Source organism: Elephas maximus, chromosome 11, assembly GCF_024166365.1.
Source record: "Elephas maximus indicus isolate mEleMax1 chromosome 11, mEleMax1 primary haplotype, whole genome shotgun sequence".
Lineage (NCBI taxonomy): Eukaryota > Metazoa > Chordata > Mammalia > Proboscidea > Elephantidae > Elephas > Elephas maximus.
The window spans coordinates 72,046,789-72,066,440 of record NC_064829.1 but is presented as its reverse complement, the minus strand read 5'-3'; the positions used below and the strand labels follow the sequence as shown (position 1 = coordinate 72,066,440).

Below are 19,652 nucleotides of genomic sequence, written 5' to 3'. Positions count from 1 at the left end.
ATCTACTGGATGGGATCATACAGAGAGAGAATTTTGAGTAAGAGGAGAGCTGTGGAAACACCTACTGTTAACACGCAAGATGCAGAAACGTGACCCTGAGACATAGAAAGTCATTGAGTGTATAAAAAGAAATCCACTACAAGATCAGTGATCTAGCCTTATACTAGAACCATTCCTGAGGTCTCACTTCCATCCTGAATCACACCTTTGGAACTAAAGACTATATTCACTGTACAGACACACTGAGTGCCTCCTGTATGTCAAGTATAGTTCTGGGGGCTGGGGGATGCATGGCCACCATCAGAATGTATCTTCCTGCATTCCATTCCCTGAGGGATATATTATTTTTAGTGGCAATAGATAGGAATGGAGTTAATCAGAAAAATCAGAGCACATGAAACTGCACACCAGTTAAATACATTCCTTATAAAGGTCCCTGAAAGACGTGAGAGTTATTTCAGGTGTGGCATGTTAGTGGTTTAAGTATTTTGGTCAAGGGAGTTTTGACATCTTTCAGATCATGTCACATTTATTGATTCATGCCACATTCACGGTTTCCATAATATTTGTTGAAAACCAATCATCTGCCAGGTCTAGTTCTAAGCACCACAGACGTGTTATACAGGCTACAAGGAAACCTGATTTGTCTTGTTCCTATTGGGGGAAAAGTCTTTTTTTGATGAAGACACAACTCAATAGGCTGTATTGTTTACAAAATCCTAAGTAAACTCAGCATGGTCTATTGATTCTCAATTTATTCTTTAATCAGCTTTGGAAAGCTACTTAATGATTTATTAAAAATAATCATACATGCAAATCTAAAAATCATTTTCCCTAATGGACTTGAATCCTAGTATTTAAAAAATTAGTTCATCAGCCTATGGAAGTATTTTTAAAGGTAATATTCGTGTGAAATAAATTAGCATCATCAAACCAAATCAGGTTTACATTGAAAGAAAACATTATTTCTTTTCATTCCTTGCTTGCTTGGCCTAGGAAAATAAGAGAGTGTTGGTAGTATTATACTTAATAAAGGAGAACAATCATACTGTACAAGTGTGTTGGATCTCTTTATTCTGATAGAGAAAAAACATAACTGTGCAGCATATGAAATAATATACTGTAAAAAGCAACTGCCAACAGTTAAAAGATATTTAATATTTGAAAAACTATGTACATATTAAGTCCCTGTCAAGGAAAGGCCAAAAGATGTCAACTTGAAATTATTAATGAAGTATTTTGGTTGGTCCTCAATTCCAATCTCTGTTTTTAGACTCCGTATTATACATTGATTTCAAATCAGTTGTGTTAAACTTTAATGTCTTCTTAGGTCAGCAGAGATATATTTTCCAGATCATTCACAATGAAACTAGAAAATCTGTGATCAATGTAGAATTTAAAAGAGAGATTCGTAGGACTACTTCTACGTCATCATTACCAGTGGAGCACTGTCCACAACTCTCGGATGTTAGGCACAGATGTGTGTAAGTGTGGTTACCAGGGAGAGTCACAGAATGAGCATGGATGAGACAGGTGGTGGTAGAGGTGCTAAGAGCAGGGATCAGGATAATCAACCATGTATCTCAGAAGGGTCAAGTCATCAATATCATCTTCTGACCGATGCAATGAGGAAATATGCCCAAAGGAAATACCACCTACTTCCAACTAAACTCATATCTATTCACTTGTGGTGGCTCTTTTATGTTCCACACACGATTGTAGTAGAAGCTGATTTGATTTTCAAGGGCAAGAGACTTTGCCACTAAACAGGGTGATGTCATCCTTCCTGATGAAAAACAAGAATGGGTGATCTGCTCTGAACACCACAGACTCAGGGAGTTGCTTCTCTACAATGTTAGTTCCCGTGGTGGCTGCCGCCTCGGTGCCCTCCTCTGTGACCTCTATGTAAGACTTGTGCATCAACTTTGACAAATACAGACGACCACCTGAGGCTATGCCAGAGAGATCTGCTCTGGATTCATCAAAGATATCTGTCAGTCCTAGAGCTCTTAAATAGTGTTTGATTTCATAATTTTTTTCTATCTTGAACTGTGGAAGAAACACCTCGACATACTGAGAGCTCATTTTTCTTGGGCTGGTCCAGTCCATTAGATTCCGATAGGTCATTTTGTTTTCAATCTGTAGAAACAAGTGAAAGGCGATTTAGAATTACAAGGTTAAGAACAGTCAAAACGACAACTACAAAGATGTATCATTTTCTATAATTATCTTCTCCTGGATATTTGCGTTTAAGTGTGTGTGTGAGTGTATATATATATATATGTATACACATAGAGACAGAGAAACAGAGACAGAAGTCCCTGGGTTGTACAAATAGTTATACACTCAACTACTAACCAAAAGTTTGACAGTTTGAACCCACCCAGAGGAACCTTGGAAGAAAGGCCTGGTGATGTGCTAGTGAAAGCTCATAGCCGTGAAAACCCTATGGAGTACAGTTCTACTCTGCCACACATGGGGTCACCATAAGTCAGAATGAACTCAAAAACAACTGGTTTGGTTTTTTGGTTTTATAAATATCAGACAACTAAGTTCCAAGAGCCTCCTCTTGTCCCTATAGCATGTGGTTGTTATAAGGATCAAATGAGATGATATAAATGAACTGCATAGCATGTGGCCTGGCACATAGTTGGTGTGCAGTAAACGGTGTCTATTATTACCTTTGACTGGGAGTGCAGAAAAGGGAAATGAGGTCTAGACCTCTGGGATTTTAGGACACATACTCAGCCAAATCCAGGAAGAGGAGAAGAAGAGCTGAAAAAAGATTAAGCTCTGAGATGAAGTGATGGCGCCTGGTTCCCTGGCCCCACGGTCTGCCTTCCACTGCTCTGGTCCCCTGCTCCTGCTACTCCAGTCATAGAGCAACCCCAACCTCTGCTTTACACTAAAGAACAGCAGCACGGAGGACACCATGTATTTTAATTCTCAAAGGGCTGGACTTCAAAACTCCATCGTATCATACCTGCCTGAAGATGCTTAGTCTATCAAAATATCAATAGTGTACTACCACCGACCCTTCTGTCAGGGATCAAAATAGAGAATCTCAGACAGAGTGGGAGAAAAATGTAGAACAAAATTCAAATTCACAAAAAAAAGACCAGGCTTATTGGTCTGACAGAGAATGGAGGAAACCGTCCCTTCCCCAAGACTATGGCCCACAGACGCCCTGCTATCTCAGAACTGAAGCCACTCCCGAAGCCTATTTTTCAGACAAAGATTAGACAGACCTATAAAACAAACCATAACACACATGAGGAACATGCTTCTTAGTTCAATCAAATATATAAAACCAAATGGGAAACTCCTGCCCAAAAGCAAGACAAGAAAGCAGGAAAGGGCATGAAAACTGAATGAATGAGCATGGGGAACCTGGGGTGGAAAGGGAGACGGTGGTGTCACATTGCAGGATTACAACCGATGTCACAAAACAATATGTGTATGTGTGTTTGAATAAGAAACTAATTTTACCTGTAAATTTGCACCTAAAGCACAGTTAAAAAAAAAAAAAAGTCAATAGTGCATGAAAGACTGTTTTCATGGACAAGTGACAAGAAGACCTAAGCTCATGCCTTTTGGCCTCCACAGCTGAGATTTTGAGAGAATCCCAGCTTTACAAATATTTAACTCAAAGTATACTCAGAGAAGGTAAGTCAATCTCAACATCTAGAAGAGTTTCTGGCACATAACAGGTTCTTTTTGTCAAATATTTATCAAATACTTGAATGAGTCAGTCTCTAATATTCCAGTAATATGGATAAAAAGACAAGAGTATCCTAAAAGTCATGGTGCCCAGCTACCATTGTTGAACATTTTGATTAAAGATTCTATAGGAAAATTCTAATCAAAAGGGAGGAAAATGTGGAATGCAGAATGTAATTTTAAATTGTCATGGAGTACAGACTTTCTGGAGTCATTGAGGCTGAATGAACCCCCAAAACTACTGCCCCGAGAAAATCTCTAAACCTTAAACCAAAAATACCTCCTGATGAAGTCAGCACCACTGGACTAAACCAAAAGTTAAGCAGTTTCCTGAATACAACCAAACTCTTCAAGGGACAGAGTAGCAGAGGCAGGCTTCAGGGCACAGCTAGATCAATTGGGATAGCAAACTTTATTAAGAAAGTCTTCTGCATTTCACTTCAGTGAGTGGTACCTGGGCTCTTAAAAGCTAGCAAGTGGCCATCTAAGATGCATCAATTGGTCCCAACTCTCCTGGAGCAAAGGAGCATGAAGAACGCCAAAAACACAAGGCAAATAATAGCCCAAGAGACAAAAGGGGCCACATACATTACAGACTCCATCAGCCTGAGACCAGAAGAACTAGATGGTGCCTGGCTACCACCAATGACTGCCCTTACAGGGAACACAACAGAGACTCCCTGATGGAGCAGGAGAAAAGTGGGCTGCAGAACTCAAATTCTACTAAAAAGACCAGACTTAATGGTCTGACCAAGACTGGAAGAACCTCAGGAGACATGGCCCCTGGACTCTCTGTTAACCCAGAACTAAAACCATTCCCGAAGCCAAAACTTCAGACAAAGAAGACTGGATTATAAGACATAAAATGATACTCATGAAGAGTGTGCTTCTTGGTTCAAGTAGATACACGAGACTAAATACGTAGCTCCTGTCTGGAGGCAAGATGAGAAGGCAGATAGGAATAGAAGCTGGTTGAATGGACACAGAAAATCCGGGGTGAAAAGGAGGAGTGTGCAGCCATGTTATAGGGACAGCAACTAGGGTCTCATAACAATGTGTATACAAATTTTTATATGAGAAACTAACTTGAGCTGTAAACTTTCACCTGCAGCACAATAAAAAAAAAAAAAAATTATCCCCTGATGTGTTCTTTAAACAAAACAATAACCAAAAACAACCAAACCCTGTGCCATCGAGTCGATTCTGACTCATAGCGACCCTATAGGACAGAGTAGAACTGCCCCATAGAGTTTCCAAGGACAGCCTGGCAGATCCAAACTGCTGACCCTTTGGTTAGCAGCCGTAGCACTTAACCACTATGCCAACAGGGTTTCCAACAAAACAATAGTTTAGCTTAGTTAGTAAAGAATGTCTGCCTTGAGCATTATGCTCTTTTAAAGAACTATCTATATGGCATCAAACTGACAGCAGTAACTCGAAAGGTTAGAGAGGAAGCTTAGGGTATAGTGAACTTATGTTATTGGTGAAGAATAATTCAGAAAAGGAGGGTAAGAATGGTTGCACAACTTAAAGAATGTAATCAACGTCACTGAACTGTACATGCGGAAATTGTTGAATTGGTGTATGTTTTGCTGTGTATATTCTCAACAACAAAAAATAAATTAAAAAAATAAAGAATATCCTAAAAGTTTTCTTAGGTGAAAGTGGTGGCGGTAACTTACTTGGGATATGTCACTCTCAGGCAGCAGGATGTACATGCTTATGCCACCATGATATCTGAGCTCAAGGATCTGCATGCGTGGGTCCTTAATGGCAGAAAAATTGAACCTCCGTTCTTGATGCATCATGGTAACTTCTTTCCCAAAACACTGAAAGTCAATTCACAAAAAAATACTTAAAAGCCCATCTCATTTCACCTATTGACCAAGTACAATAAGAGCAGTGCCTGAGTTGTTGCTCAGCTGATCTCGTAGGTTTTTTCTGACATGCTGCCAATACATGTCTTAGTGGCGAAAGCAGATTTTGAGATTGATTGCCTGAGTTTTTGGAAACCCTGGTGGCATACTGGTTAAGAGCTATGGCTGCTAACCAAAAGGCTGGCAGTTCAAATCCACCTGGCACTCCTTAGAAACCCCATGGGGCAGTTCTATCCTGTCCATTAGGGTCTTTATGAGTCAGAATCAACTCAACGGCAACAAGTTTTTTTTGGCCTGAGTTTTAAACTTCCCAGCTGTGTGGCCTTGGGCAAGTTACTTCACTTCTCTGTGCTTCTACTTCCTGATCTATGTAATGACAGTGAAAATAGTCCCTCCTGCAAAGTATTGCTGTACGCATTATGTAAGTTAATATATCTAGCACTTAGAACATCATCTCCCACCTAGTGTCTCAACGAAAAGTGTCTATATAAGTAATGCATAACTATTAAATAGCATTAAAAATAAAAAATGAATGCTATAAATTTTTCTCACCAGAAATAAAACACAGAATAGTACTATCAAAGTTACACAATTTAAGAACTAGGTCTTATAAAAACAAAAACTTCTTACAAAATATTTAACAATATCCCTTCATTTAACGTGAGAGAAACATACTCCATGGTATCTTGAGGACACCATTTGTAGATTTAGAAATGCTACACCGTTGTTGTTGTTGTTAGATGCTGTCAAGTTGGCTCCAACTCAATTCCTGCTAAGGGGAAACTCTACTGGGAAAAAACTCCCTAAATTGAGTAGGAGCACTACATACCTTGGGAGATTTAAAATAACCGTTGAGGGTTTTGCTCTTGGTGAATGCTGATTCCCACTTGCCTTTGAAGAATACAGCATTCACCAGCACCATCACAGCAGACGAGCTTATGCTACCTTCAGGCAAGATGTTCTTGATTTTGCCTTTTGAAAAATAAATTGTGAAAAAAAGTAAATTTTAAAAATGTTTTTAAAAACAAACTGTATATAGGCATGAGATTTTTTTCTTACTACATAACAATAATAATTGTAATGACATAGGTAACAATCCATGAGAAATTACTGTATTTAACACTTTGTAAAATTATGTGCAATATTTGATTTATTCCTCACAAAATCTCTATGAGGTAGATAGTGCCATTGTTTCTGTTTCCTGTACAGGAAGGTGAGGTACAGAGAGATTAAGTAATATGTACCAAGTCACACATCAAGAAAGTAATGGCAGTTGGGTTCCAACCCAGGAAGACAAGACTCAGAGCCCCTGTCCGTAGGCACCAAACTGCCTTTACTGCATTGATCAGACACATCTGGTCATGGTAGAACTCCAAGTTTAATTCCTTCCTTTAGGCCACACTAACAAGATCTTTGCTAGATGCAATGCGCTATTATGGGTACTTGAATTACAGAGATGGAAGATGCAGTCCATGCCATCATTGGCCTCACAGCCCAGCAAAAGAGAGGCAAATAACCCAAAAGGCAGTTGTAGCTCCTGGTATAATGGGGATTGCTCAACGTGCTTTGGGAGAACAGGTTATTGTTGTTGTCATGTACTGTCAAGTAGATTCCAGCTCATAGTGGCCCAATAGGACATGGCAGAACTGCCCCATAGGGTTTCCTAGGCTGTGATCTTTACAGGAGCAGATCGCCAGGTCTTTCTCCACTAAGCCATTGATGGGTTTCAACTGTCAACCTTTCGGTTAGCAGCCAGTGTTTAAACATTGAACCATCAGGGCTCCTGGAGCACAAGTTAGAGGACCCCAACTCTGACTGGGGGTGTCTGCCTGAACCGAGGGCAAGTCAAGGGGTGAGAAGAACTTTCATAAGGCAGGGTCTCTTTATTTAAAGACATAGAAGCTTGGCCACATGAAGCGTATTTGTGAAACACTTTGCAATGCTTTTGAAAGAGCAAGGTTGGAAAGGCAGGAGGCAGGGGTCAGATGATGAAGAGCTTTGACTGTCTGTGAGAATGCTGGATTATCCTGAAGGTGGTGGAGAATGCTTGTTCAGGAAGCACTAAAAGGTGAGAAAGCGCACGGTTATGATGAATCAGGTTTGCCTTTCAGAAGAACAACTCTAGTAGCATGTAGTGTTTCCCATCTTAAGTCTTGAATATGTGTACTTATCAATATGGGAATAATCAGACTTAGATTTGCATGAGAAAGGAAGGAAGAGAAATAAATAACTGGTCCTAATGAAGAGAGATATTAGTCTGGTCCTAATAGAGAATGTGTTATTAATCTGATACCCTTTAATAGTAAATACTAACTAGAAGCCCACTAGGTTTTTAGAAAAGTAAAAGTTGCATAATTTCTCTTGATGCTTTGAGTGGTATATTAAAAACAAGTCATGGCTAATCATCAAAGTGACCCTCTTCTGATGTACTGCTAAAAGAATGAACAAAATTAAGACCTTGTGTTTTTGCTTCCAGGGCTAATTGTATGTGGTTGAATGTTTACATTTAAGAGAGTAAGTCTGTGTCTTGTATTTCTGATACAGAGTCAGAGTCAGCAAATACACGTATATTGTTCAGAGTACAAATCAAGGCACGCCTTAGGTAAAGAAACTGCTAACTTTGGAATTAGTTGATTAACAAAATGACAATGAATAGATTTCCTTATTCCAGAACATTAGCTAGAATTGTTTTTAGTTGCAAAGGAAACTTACCAATAAAGAGATGTTGCACTTTATCTGGAAGGTACTACCTTTGCTACATATATTTTTTTGATAAATGAATTTTAAAATGAAAGGTAAACTATACTTCCTAAAGAATTTTTACAAAAAGCAATGGTATGAAACTACATTTTTTGACAGAAAAATATTATAATTTTAATAAGGTTCAGACCAAGAAGTAACATATGAAATTAAAACAAACCCAGTCCTAAAAAACTGGATTGATTGTTACAACAAAATATCATGTTGTAGCCATTGAAAACAATGTTCTGTATACCACTCTTAGTCTTTGTTTACTAACTAGGTGTGATCTATTGAGGTTAATTGAGTAAATTACCTCTGCTTGTTATTAATTTATGAAATGGTTATAATATCTGTTTGTCTCGCAGGGTTGTCTCCCAATCAAATGATACAATGTAAAAGACAAGATTTCTGAGGCCATCCCTCTTACAACAAAGACCCCAAAAAAATAAGTGGAATGATTATATTTATGACAAGCTAGGAGCCCTAAACATCAAAGGCAAAGTTAGAAAACAGACTGAGCAGCAGGGGGAGGGAGAGACAGGTCAACAGTGGAGAGGAGTTACTGGATCTGAATCTCCGGGATCCCTCAGGCACCATTCCTGTGAGTGGTTGTGGCGGGCTGGTGGTAGCATTCAGCCACAGTTTCCTCAGGAAGAAACAGCCAGCCGCACAGCCTGCTCACACCTCCGGAACCAGAGAAGAACAGTTCTCTCAGCAAAAGCTGAGTACTTGAATATATTTTACCGCACCCCCTGCCCCAAGCCAGCTTCAGTGGCTGTTGATTTCCCTGGGCCTGATATAGGTCCTGCAGAGCATCCTGAGCCATTCTCCCAGCCTTGGAGAAGGAATAAATTCACAATTAGGGGGAAAGATAGTTTGCCAGCTCCACTAACCTGGGGAGCTCAGGACAAAAGCAGCTCCTGTCCAGGCATAAACAGTCCTTGGACTTTGAATATCTTTCCTCCCTGCATGAACAAGTGTGAACCCATTTTGGGAGAATAGCCCCTTCTTGGCAGACTGCAACTGTTTCAGCTGTGCAGTGGAGAGGTGCATTTTTGATGTTTGACACCACTTTGCCTATTAAACAGGGCCCTCAGCTATCCACATGTGGGGGCCTGAGGACTGATGGCTCCACTCAGGTCACCAAGCCACCCACGGCAGGGGTCTAAGCATAACAGGTACCTTCCAGTCCTTGCAACCCAAAGCATTGGGTGCCCATGGTCCATCTGCAGAACCCACCTGTCTGTACACTCTAGGGAACAGGGATGCACTTTCCTCAGAGACACTCGGAGGACAGTTGTCAGCCCCCTGCCTTGTTCAGAGCATGACCCCCTGCTGCAACCAGATACCAGTACCAACACCAATCACCCCTGCCCCTCTAAGACTGTAGGACAGAGTCTGTGCCACACACTTGATAACCAGCTATCTGGACACATGAACTGAATCCATACAAGAAAAGCAAATGGACTCCCAGGCCGATATACCTGATAACAGCTCTAGCCATCTGGTGACAGGACATCAGAGCTTCAAAGGTGAAAATAATCAAGCTAGCTCACTCAACCAACCCATTTGGGCATATCAAAACAAAACAAAGCAAGAAGCTAGGATACAGTAAGCAAACATAAAATAAACTAATATGATAACTTATAGATGACTCAGATACAACAGTCAACATCAAATCACATAAAGAAGCAGACCATGATCACTTCAACATGTTCTCAAAACAAAGAATCAAGGGATATTCTGGAGGAAAGTGCCTTCCTGGAATTACCGGAAGCAGAATACAAAATATTAGTATAGAAGACTCTTCAAGACATCAGGAATGAGATTAAGAAGGAGATCAGGCAATACACAGAACAAGCCAAGGAACACACAGATAAAGCATTGAAGAAATTAAAAAGGTTATTCAAGAAGACAATGAAAAATTTAATAAGCTGCAAGAATCCATAGAGAGACAGCAAGCAGAAATTCAGAAGATTAACAATAAAATTACAGAATTAGACAACTCAGTAGAAAGTCAGAGGAGCAGAATTGAGCAAGTGGAAGGCAGAATTGCTGAGATTGAAGATAAAGTACTTGGCACCAATATATTTGAAGAAAAATCAGATAAAACAATTTTAAAAAATGAAGAAACCCTAAGAATCATGTGAAACTCTTTCAAGAGAAATAATCTACAAGTGACTGGAATACCAGAACAGGGAGGGACAACAGAAAATACAGAGAGAATTGTTGAAGATTTGTTGGCAGAAAATGTCCCTGATATTGTGAAACATGAGAACATATCTATCCAAGATGCTCATTGAACTCCACATAAGGCAGATCTTAAAAGAAAGTTACCAAGACATATTATAATCAAACTTGCCAAACCAAAGACAGAGAACTTTAAGAGCAGCTAGGGATAAATGGAAAGTCACCTACAAAGGAGACTCGATAAGAATAAACTCAGACTACTCGGCAGAAACCATGCAGGCAAGAAGGCAAAGGGGTGACTTATACAAAGCATTGATTAAAAAAATTGCCAGCCAAGAATCATATATCCAGCAAAACTGTCTCTCAAATATGAAGGTGAAATTAGGACATTTGCAGATAAACAGAAGTTTAGGGAATTTGTAAAAACCAAACCAAAACTACAAGAAACACTAAAGAGAGTTCTCTGGTTAGAAAGTCAGTAACATCAGATATCAACCTAAGACTAGAACACAGGACAGAACAACCAGCTGTCAACCCAGATAAGGAAATGACAAAAATAAATCAAGATAAAAAAGCACTCAAAACAGGGAAACAGCAACATTTTTATGTAAAAGAAGACAACATTAAAAAGATAAAGAGGGGCTAAGAAATGTAGTCATAGATCGTTCATATGGAGAGGAAGACACGGGGATATAAAGAAATAAAAGTTAGGCTTAAACTTATAAAAATAGGGGTAAATATTAAGATAACCACAAAGGAGACTAACAATCCTATTCATCAAAATAAAATACAAGAAAAAAATAGAGACTCGGCAGAAACAAAATCAACAACAACAAATAAGAAGAAAAGACAATATATAAACTACTCAGCATATAAAATTAAGTGGGAAAAAGAAACTGTCAACAACATACAAAAAAAAAACATCAAAATGAAAGCACTAAACTCAAACCTATCCATAATTATGCTGAATGTAAATGGGCTAAATGCACCAATAAAGAGACAGAGAGTGGCAGAATGGATAAAAAAAAAAAAACGTGATCTGTCTATATGCTGCCTACAAGACACATTCCTTAGACTAAGAAATACAAACAAACTAAAACTCAAAGGATGGAGAAAAATACATTAAGCAAACAATCAAAAAAGATGAGTAGTGGCAATATTAATTTCTGACAAAATACACTTTAAAGTTAAATCCATCACAAAGGATAAGGAAGGACACTATATAATGATTAAAGGGACAATATACCAGGAGGATATAACCATACCAAATATTTATGTACCCAAGGACAGGACTGCAAGATACATAAAAAAAAACTCTATAAGCATTGAAAAGTGAGACAGACACAGCCACAATTATAGTAGGAGACTTCAACACACCACTTTAAGTGAAGGACAGAACATCCAGAAAGAAGCTCAATAAAGACACGGGAGATCTAAATGCCACAATAAACCAACTTGACCTCATAGGCATATACAGAACACTCCATCCAACAGCAGCCAGGTATACTTTCTTTTCTAATGCATATGGAACATTCTCTAAGCAAGCCTTAGCAGAATCCAAAACATCAAAATATTACAAAACATCTTCTCTGACTGTAAGGCCATAAAAGTAGAAATCAATAACAGAAGAAGCAGGGAAAAGAAATCAAACCACTTGGAAACTGAACAATACCCTGCTCAAAAAAGACTGGATTATAGAAGACATTAAGGGTGGAATAAAGAAATTCAGAGAATCCAATGAGAATGAAAACACTTCCTATCAGAACCTTTGGGACACGGCAAAAGCACTGCTCAGAGGTCAATTTATATCAATAAATGCACACATACAAAAAGAAGAAAGGGCCAAAATCAAAGAATTATCCCTAAAACTTGGACAAATAGAAAGCAAGCAACAAAAGAAACTGTCAGGTACCAGAAGAAAGCAAATAATAAAAATTAGAACAGAATTAAATGAAATAGAAAACAGAAAAACAATTGAAAGAGTTAACAAGACCAAAGCTGGTTCTTTGAAAAAATTAACAAAGTAGATAAACCATTGGCCAAACTGACAAAAGAAAATCAGGAGAGGAAGCAAATAACCCAAATAAGAGATGAGATGGGCAATATAACAAGAGACCCAACTGAAATGAAAAGAATCATATCAGATTACTATGAAAATTGTACTCTAACAAATTTGAAAACCTAGAAGAAATGGATGAATTCCTAGAAACACACTACCTACCTAAACTAACACAAACAGAGGTAGAACAACTAAATAAACCCATACCAAAAGAAGAGATGAAGAAGGTAATCAAAAAACTCCCAACAAAAAAAAAAAAAGCCCTGACCCAGACGGCTTCACTGGAGACTGCTACCAAACTTTCAGAGACGAGTTAACACCACTACTACTAAAGGTATTTCAGAGCATATAAAAAGATGGAATACTCCCAAACTCATTCTATAAAGCCAGCATATCCCTGATGCCAAAACCAGGTAAAGACACCACAAAAAAAGAAAATTACAGACCTGCATCCCTCATGAACTTAGATGCAAAAATCCTCAACAAAATTCTAGCCAATAGAATTCAACAACATACAAAAAAAGTAATTCAGCATGACCAAGTGGGTTTTATACCCCAGGTATACAGGGAGAGTTCGACATTAGAAAAACAATTAATGTAATCCATCATATAAATAAAACAAACGATGAGAACTACATGATCTTATCAATTGATGCAGAAAAGGCATTTGACAAAGTCCAACACCCATTCATGATAAAAACTCTCAGCAAAATAGGAATAGAAGGAAAATTCCTCAACATAATAAAGGGCATTTATACAAAGCCAACAGCCAATATCGTACCAAAGGGAGAGAATCTGAAAGCATTCTCTTTGAGATCAGGAACCAGACAAGGATGCCCTTTATCACCACTTTTATACAACATTGTGGTGGAGGTCTTAGCCAGAGCGATTAGGCTAGATAAAGAAATAAAGCGCATCCAGATTGGTAAAGAAGAAGCAAAAGTATCTCTATTTGCAGATGACATAATCTCATACACAGAAAATCCTTAAGAAAACTACTGAAACTAATCGAAGAGTTCAGCACAGTAACATGATACAAGATAAACACACAAAAATCAGTTGGATTCCTCTACATCAACAAAAAGAACATCAAAGAAGAAACCACCAAATCAATACCATTTACAGTAGCCCCTAAGAAGATAAAACACTTAAAAATAAATTTTTCCATAGATGCAAAAGACCTGTACAAAGGAAACTACTAGACATTACTGCAAGAAACAAAAAGAGACCTACATAAGTGTAAAAAACATACCTTGCTCATGGATAGGAAGACTTAACATTATAAAAATGTCTCTTCTACCAAAAGCGATCTATAGATACAATGCAATTCCAATCCAAATTCCAACAACATTTTTTAATGAGATGGAGAAACAAATCACAAACTTCATATGGAAGAGAAAGAGGCCGCGGATAAGTAAAGCATTACTGAAAAAGAAGAACAAATGGGAGGCTTCACACTACATGATTTTAGAACCTACTATACCGTCACAGTAGTCAAAGCAGCCTGGTACTGGTACAACAACAGATACATAGACCAATGGAATGGAATTGAGAATCCAGACATAAATCCATCCACATATGAGCAGCTGATATTTGACAAAGACCCAAAGTCAGTTAAATGGGGAAAAGATAGTCTGTTTAACAAATGGTGCTGGCATAACTGGATATCCATCTGCAAAAACATGAAACAAGACACATACTTCACACCATGCACAAAAACAAACTCAAAATGGATCAAAGACCTAAATATAATATCTAAAATGATAAAGATCATGGAAGAAAAAATAGGGACAATGTTAGGAGCCCTAATACATGGCATAAACAGTATACAAAACATTATTAACAATGCAGAAGAGGGACTAGATAACTGGGAGCTCCTAAAAATCAAACACCTATGCTCATCCAAAGACTTCACCAAAAGAGTAAAAAGATTACCTACAGACTGGGAAAAAGTTTTTAGCTATGACATTTCTGATCAGTGCCTGATCTCTAAAATCTACATGACACTGCAAAAACTCAACTACAAAAAGACAAAAAAAAACAATTAAAAAAATGGGCAAAAGATATGAACAGACACTTCACTAAAGAAGACGTTCAGGTAGCTAACAGATACATGAGGAAATGCTCTCGATCATTAGCCATTAGAGAAATGCAAATCAAAACTACAATGAGATTCCATCTCACTGGAACAAGGCTGGCATTAACCCAAAAAACACAAAATAATAAATGTTGGAGAGGTTGTGGAGAGATTGGAACACTTATACACTCTTGGTGGGAATGTAAAATGGTATAACCACTTTGGAAGTCGATTTGGCTCTTCTTTAAAAAGCTGGAAATAGAACTACCATACGATCCAGCAATCCCACTCCTTGGAATATATCCTAGAGAAATAAGAGCCTTTACACGAACAGATACAGGCACACCCTTGTTCACTGCCGCACTGTTTACAATGGCAAAAACGTGGAAGCAACCAAGGTGCCCATCAATGGTTGTATAGATAAATAAATTATGGTGTATTCACACAATGGAATACTATGCATCGATAAAGAGCAATGATGAATTTGTGAAACATTTCATAACATGGAGGAATCTGGAATGCATTATGCCGAGTGAAATTAGTCAGTTACAAAAGGACCAAATATTGTATGAGACTACCATTACAAGAACTCGAGAAATAGTTTAAACAGAGAAGAAAACATTCTTTGATGGTTACGAGAGTGGGGATGGAGGGAGGAAAAGGGGTTTTCACTAATTAGATAGTAGATAACTATTTTAGGTGAAGGCAAAGAAAACACACAATACAGGTGAGGTCAGCACAACTGGACTAAACCGAAAGCAAAGAAGTTTCCTGAATAATCTGAATACTTCAAAGGCCAGCGTAGCAGGGGCAGGGGTTTGGGGACCATGGTTTCAGGGGACATCTAAGTCAACTGGTATAATAAGATCTATTAAGAAAACATTCTGCATCCCAGTTCAGAGAGTGGCATCTCTAGTATTAAATGCTAGCAAGCTGCCATCTAAGATGCATCAATTGGTCTCAACTCACCTGGACCAAAGGAGAATGAAGAACACCAAAGTCACAAGGTAATTTTGAGAGCAAGAGACAGAAAGGGCCACATAAACCAGAGTCTACATTAGTCTGAGACCAGAAGAACTAGATGGTGCCCAGCTACAACCGATGTTTGGATGTTTGCCCTGACAGGGACTACAACAGAGAACCCCTGAGGGAGCAGGAGAGCAGTGGGATGCAGACCCCAAATTCTTGTAAAAAGACCAGACTTATTCATCTGACTGAGACTAGAAGGACCCTGGAGATCATGGTCCCGAGGTCTTTTGTTAGCCTAAGACAGGTACCATTACCAAAGCCAACTCTTCAGACAGGGATTGTACTGGACTATGGGATAGAAAATGATACTGGTGAAGAGCGAGCTTCTTGGATCAATAGACACATGAGAGATTGACTTGTAAACTTTCACTTAAAGCACAATAAAAATTAGAAAAAAAAGAAGATTTCTGAAAAGTATAAAGCATTGAAATTATTAAAATTACTCAAAACCACATTGCAGACAAATACTAAAGCAATTTCAAATAACAGTGATTATTACTTTGGATTAGGAGGGGCTGATCCTTTCATATGGGAAAGTACTCCAGCTTCAATGGTGATGGTTTTCAGTGTTCACATATAACTGACAAATATTGCAGAAAAATAAAGCATTTCACTCACCACGTGTCTGATTTTCAGTCCATTTATTAATTTTATACATGGTGTCTTCTACGTCATTTGTAAAGTCAACTCGTTCCACTTTGGCATTGTATAATTTTTCAGCACATTCAGTGTAGTTCTATAAATAAGAATACAATCCTTTTGTTTACAAATCACCACCAACTAAGCATATAAACCAAAAACCAAACCAATTTCTGTTGGCTTGACCCCAATTCATGGTGACCCTTGTGTGTCACAGTAGAACCATGCTCCACAGGGTTTTCAAAAGCTGGTATTTTGGAAGTAGATCCCCTAGCATTTCTTCCAAGGTACCTTTGGGTAAACTCAAACTGACAATCTTTTGGTTGGCAGCCAAGTGCTTAACCATTTGTACCTCCCTGAGACTCCAACTAAGCCTAAAAGAAATGTATATTTGAACTTGTCCCTTCATTTCCACTGTCACTGCTACTCAAGAACTGAATCCTGCCTCAAGGTTGAGGACCTAGTATTTCTCTGAGATGCATTTTATAAGATTTCTCAGAAAGTTCCAAGAGTTTGGACAACCAATTGACCATAAAAAAAAAAAAAAAAAAACCCAAACCCGTTGCCGTTGAGTCAATTCCAATTCAACAGGCCAGATCATTAAGTCATCATTGAACTGTCTCTCTCTTCTTTCCTGTTTCACTCTTTCTGTCCCTTTCTCATGCTCCCTGGGGGCATACTCCCAGAAAAATGACTCATTACTCATCTATAAATATTTATTCCAGATTTGCTTCTGGAGAACCCAGACTAACGTAATCAACGTACCCAAAAAAAAAAAAAAAGCTGTTGCAGTCAAATCAATTCCGACTCATAGAGACCTTATAGGACAGAATGGAGCTGCTCCACAGGGTTTCCAAGGCGCTAATCTTTACAGAAGCAGATTGCCACATCAATGTACAGCTTGATAAATTTTCACAGAATGAACACTCCAGGGTAACCTTCACTCCTATCAACATAAAGAACTTTGCCAACATTGTAGAAGTCTCTCTCATGCCTTCTATCAGATCACCAGGCAGTACCACACACATCTCTAAGGCAACTGCTACCCTGACTTCTAGCACGATAAATTAATTTTGTCTTTGAACTTGATGTAAATAGAATCATAGAGTATATACTCTTTTTTCTCTGGTTCTTTGGTTCAATTTTTAGCTTATGAGAGTTATAGAATCTATTGGGTATGGTAAAAATTATAGTAGCCCATTAATTTTCAATGCTGTGTGAGCATACCATTATTTATTTATACATTTTACAATTGTAGATGTATGGGTTGTTTCCAGGGTTTTGTTACAATGCCAATGTAAACCATTTTTCATGTCTGTTGGTACACACATATATCCATTTCTGTTGGCTATATTCATAGGAGTAGAATTTCTGGGTCATATGATTTTTTTTTGTTTTATGGTATGTTTATATTCAATTTTAGTAGATATTGAAAAACAGCATTCCTAAGTTGGAAGTGACAGTTTATAATTTCACCAGCAGGATATGAGAGCTCTAGTTGCTCCACACCTTCCAATATTTGGTTTTGTCTTTTTTTTTTTTTTTTTTTTTACCTTTAGCCTTTCTGGTGAGCATGAAATGAATCGTCTTGTGATTTAAATATGCGTTTATCTAATAACTAATAGGGTTGAAGCCTTTTTGAACATTATTGGCCATTTAAATATATTCTTTTGCAAAGTTCCAGTTCAAGTTTTTGCCCATTTTCCACTAGACCATTTGGCTTTTTCTTACTGATTTATAGGAGGAGTTTTTGATTCTGGATATCAGTGCTTTATTGCCTATGTATACTGAAAATATATTCTCCCACTGTGGCTTGCCTTTTTACTTTCTTGATGATATTCTTTAATGAAAGAAAGTTCTTAATTCTAATGCCATCCATGTTATCAGTTTTGTCCTTTATGATTAGTGCTTTATGTACCCTAAAACAAAGATTAGCAAATCTTTGCCTAGCAAAGGTCATGATAATTACCAATCTATTTTTATCACTGAAAAAAACTTTATTGTTTTGCAATTCACAGTTACATCTGTGATCCACCGGCAATTTATATTTTTGTGTATAGTATGAGAGAAGTGTCAGGATATATTTTTCTATGTGGATAGCCAGTGAACCAATGCCATTTATTAAAAAAACACCAACTCCTCTTTGCTGCTCTGCAGAACCACCTCTGTCATAAAGTGAGTGTCTCCATGTGTGAGTCTGTTTCACAACTCTGTACACTTCCCATTGGTCTGCTAGCTACCTTTGCACAAATACAACCAGATCTTAATCATTATAGTTTTTAAGCCTTAACATAAGTCTTCCAATTTTTTTCCTATTTCTATAAAAATTTCTTGACTTTTTCTTGATTCATTTCATTCCATATAAAGTTTTAAATCAGCTTGTCAATTTCTCCAAAATCGATTGTTTTGAATCTGTAGATAAATATGGGAGAATTTACATCTTTATCACATTGGGTATTCTATCCATGAGCATGTCACACTCTTTGTTTTTAACCTTTTCTTTAATTTCTCTTAGCAATGATTCTTATTTTCTGACAGGTATTGAACATCTTTCATTAGATTTATTCTTAGTATGTGATGTTTTATGGTGTCACTAGAAATTGTATTAAGTTTTATTTTTTAATTACGGATAATGCACAGAAATGCAATTTTTTTTTATACACTAAGCTTGCTGGAAACCCTGGTGGCATAGTGGTTAAGTGCTATGGCTGCTAACCAAAAGGTTGGCAGTTCGAATCCAGCAGGTGCTCCTTGGAAACTCTACGGGGCAGTTCTACTCTGTCTTATAGGATCACTATGAGTCAGAATCGAGTCGCTGGCAACAGGTTTTTTGGTACTAAGCTTGCTAAATTCACTACACCTTCTCCTCACTTATTCCATTTTGCATTTACAGTGATAGTAAAAAATCTACAATCCAACTATTTTTGCACGTTAACAATGTACATCTGGCAGTAACAAACGGTAATGAACACCAAGGTGCGAGGTAAGAATAACACTAGCTTTGATGATTAAGATTATGTATCAACTTGACTGGGCCATGAATTAGTCCTTTGGACTAATTGCTTCCTTGAGTCTTTGGTTTTCTTCGTTCTCCTTTGTTCCAGTCAGGAAAAGGCCAATAGTTGTTTCTTAGATGGCCATTCTCAACCTTTTAATACCCCAGATGCTACTCACCAGGCCAGGATGTAGAATATTTTCTTTATGAACGGAGTTTTGCCAATTGACCTAGATATCCCCTGAGACTATGGTCCAAGCCTTCATGTCCAGTAGTTCAGTCCCAATGTCTAAGTAGTTTCTATAACTGTGCACTGTGCACCCT

At 38.0% G+C, this 19,652-nt stretch overlaps 1 protein-coding gene across 2 annotated transcripts in view; it reads right to left on the bottom strand.

Moving 5' to 3' along the window:
- Window positions 1-1,740: 1,740 nt before the first annotated feature.
- Window positions 1,741-19,652, bottom strand: part of SERPINB7 (serpin family B member 7) — a 33,526-nt gene continuing 15,614 nt past the window's right edge. For both annotated transcript variants that reach the window (XM_049900280.1, XM_049900281.1), the window contains 4 exons: window positions 16,313-16,430; window positions 6,427-6,569; window positions 5,403-5,549; window positions 1,741-2,139 (listed from right to left, as the gene is read on the bottom strand). In XM_049900280.1, the coding sequence (XP_049756237.1) occupies window positions 1,741-2,139; window positions 5,403-5,549; window positions 6,427-6,569; window positions 16,313-16,430 (807 nt within the window). The remainder of the gene's footprint in view (window positions 2,140-5,402; window positions 5,550-6,426; window positions 6,570-16,312; window positions 16,431-19,652) is intronic.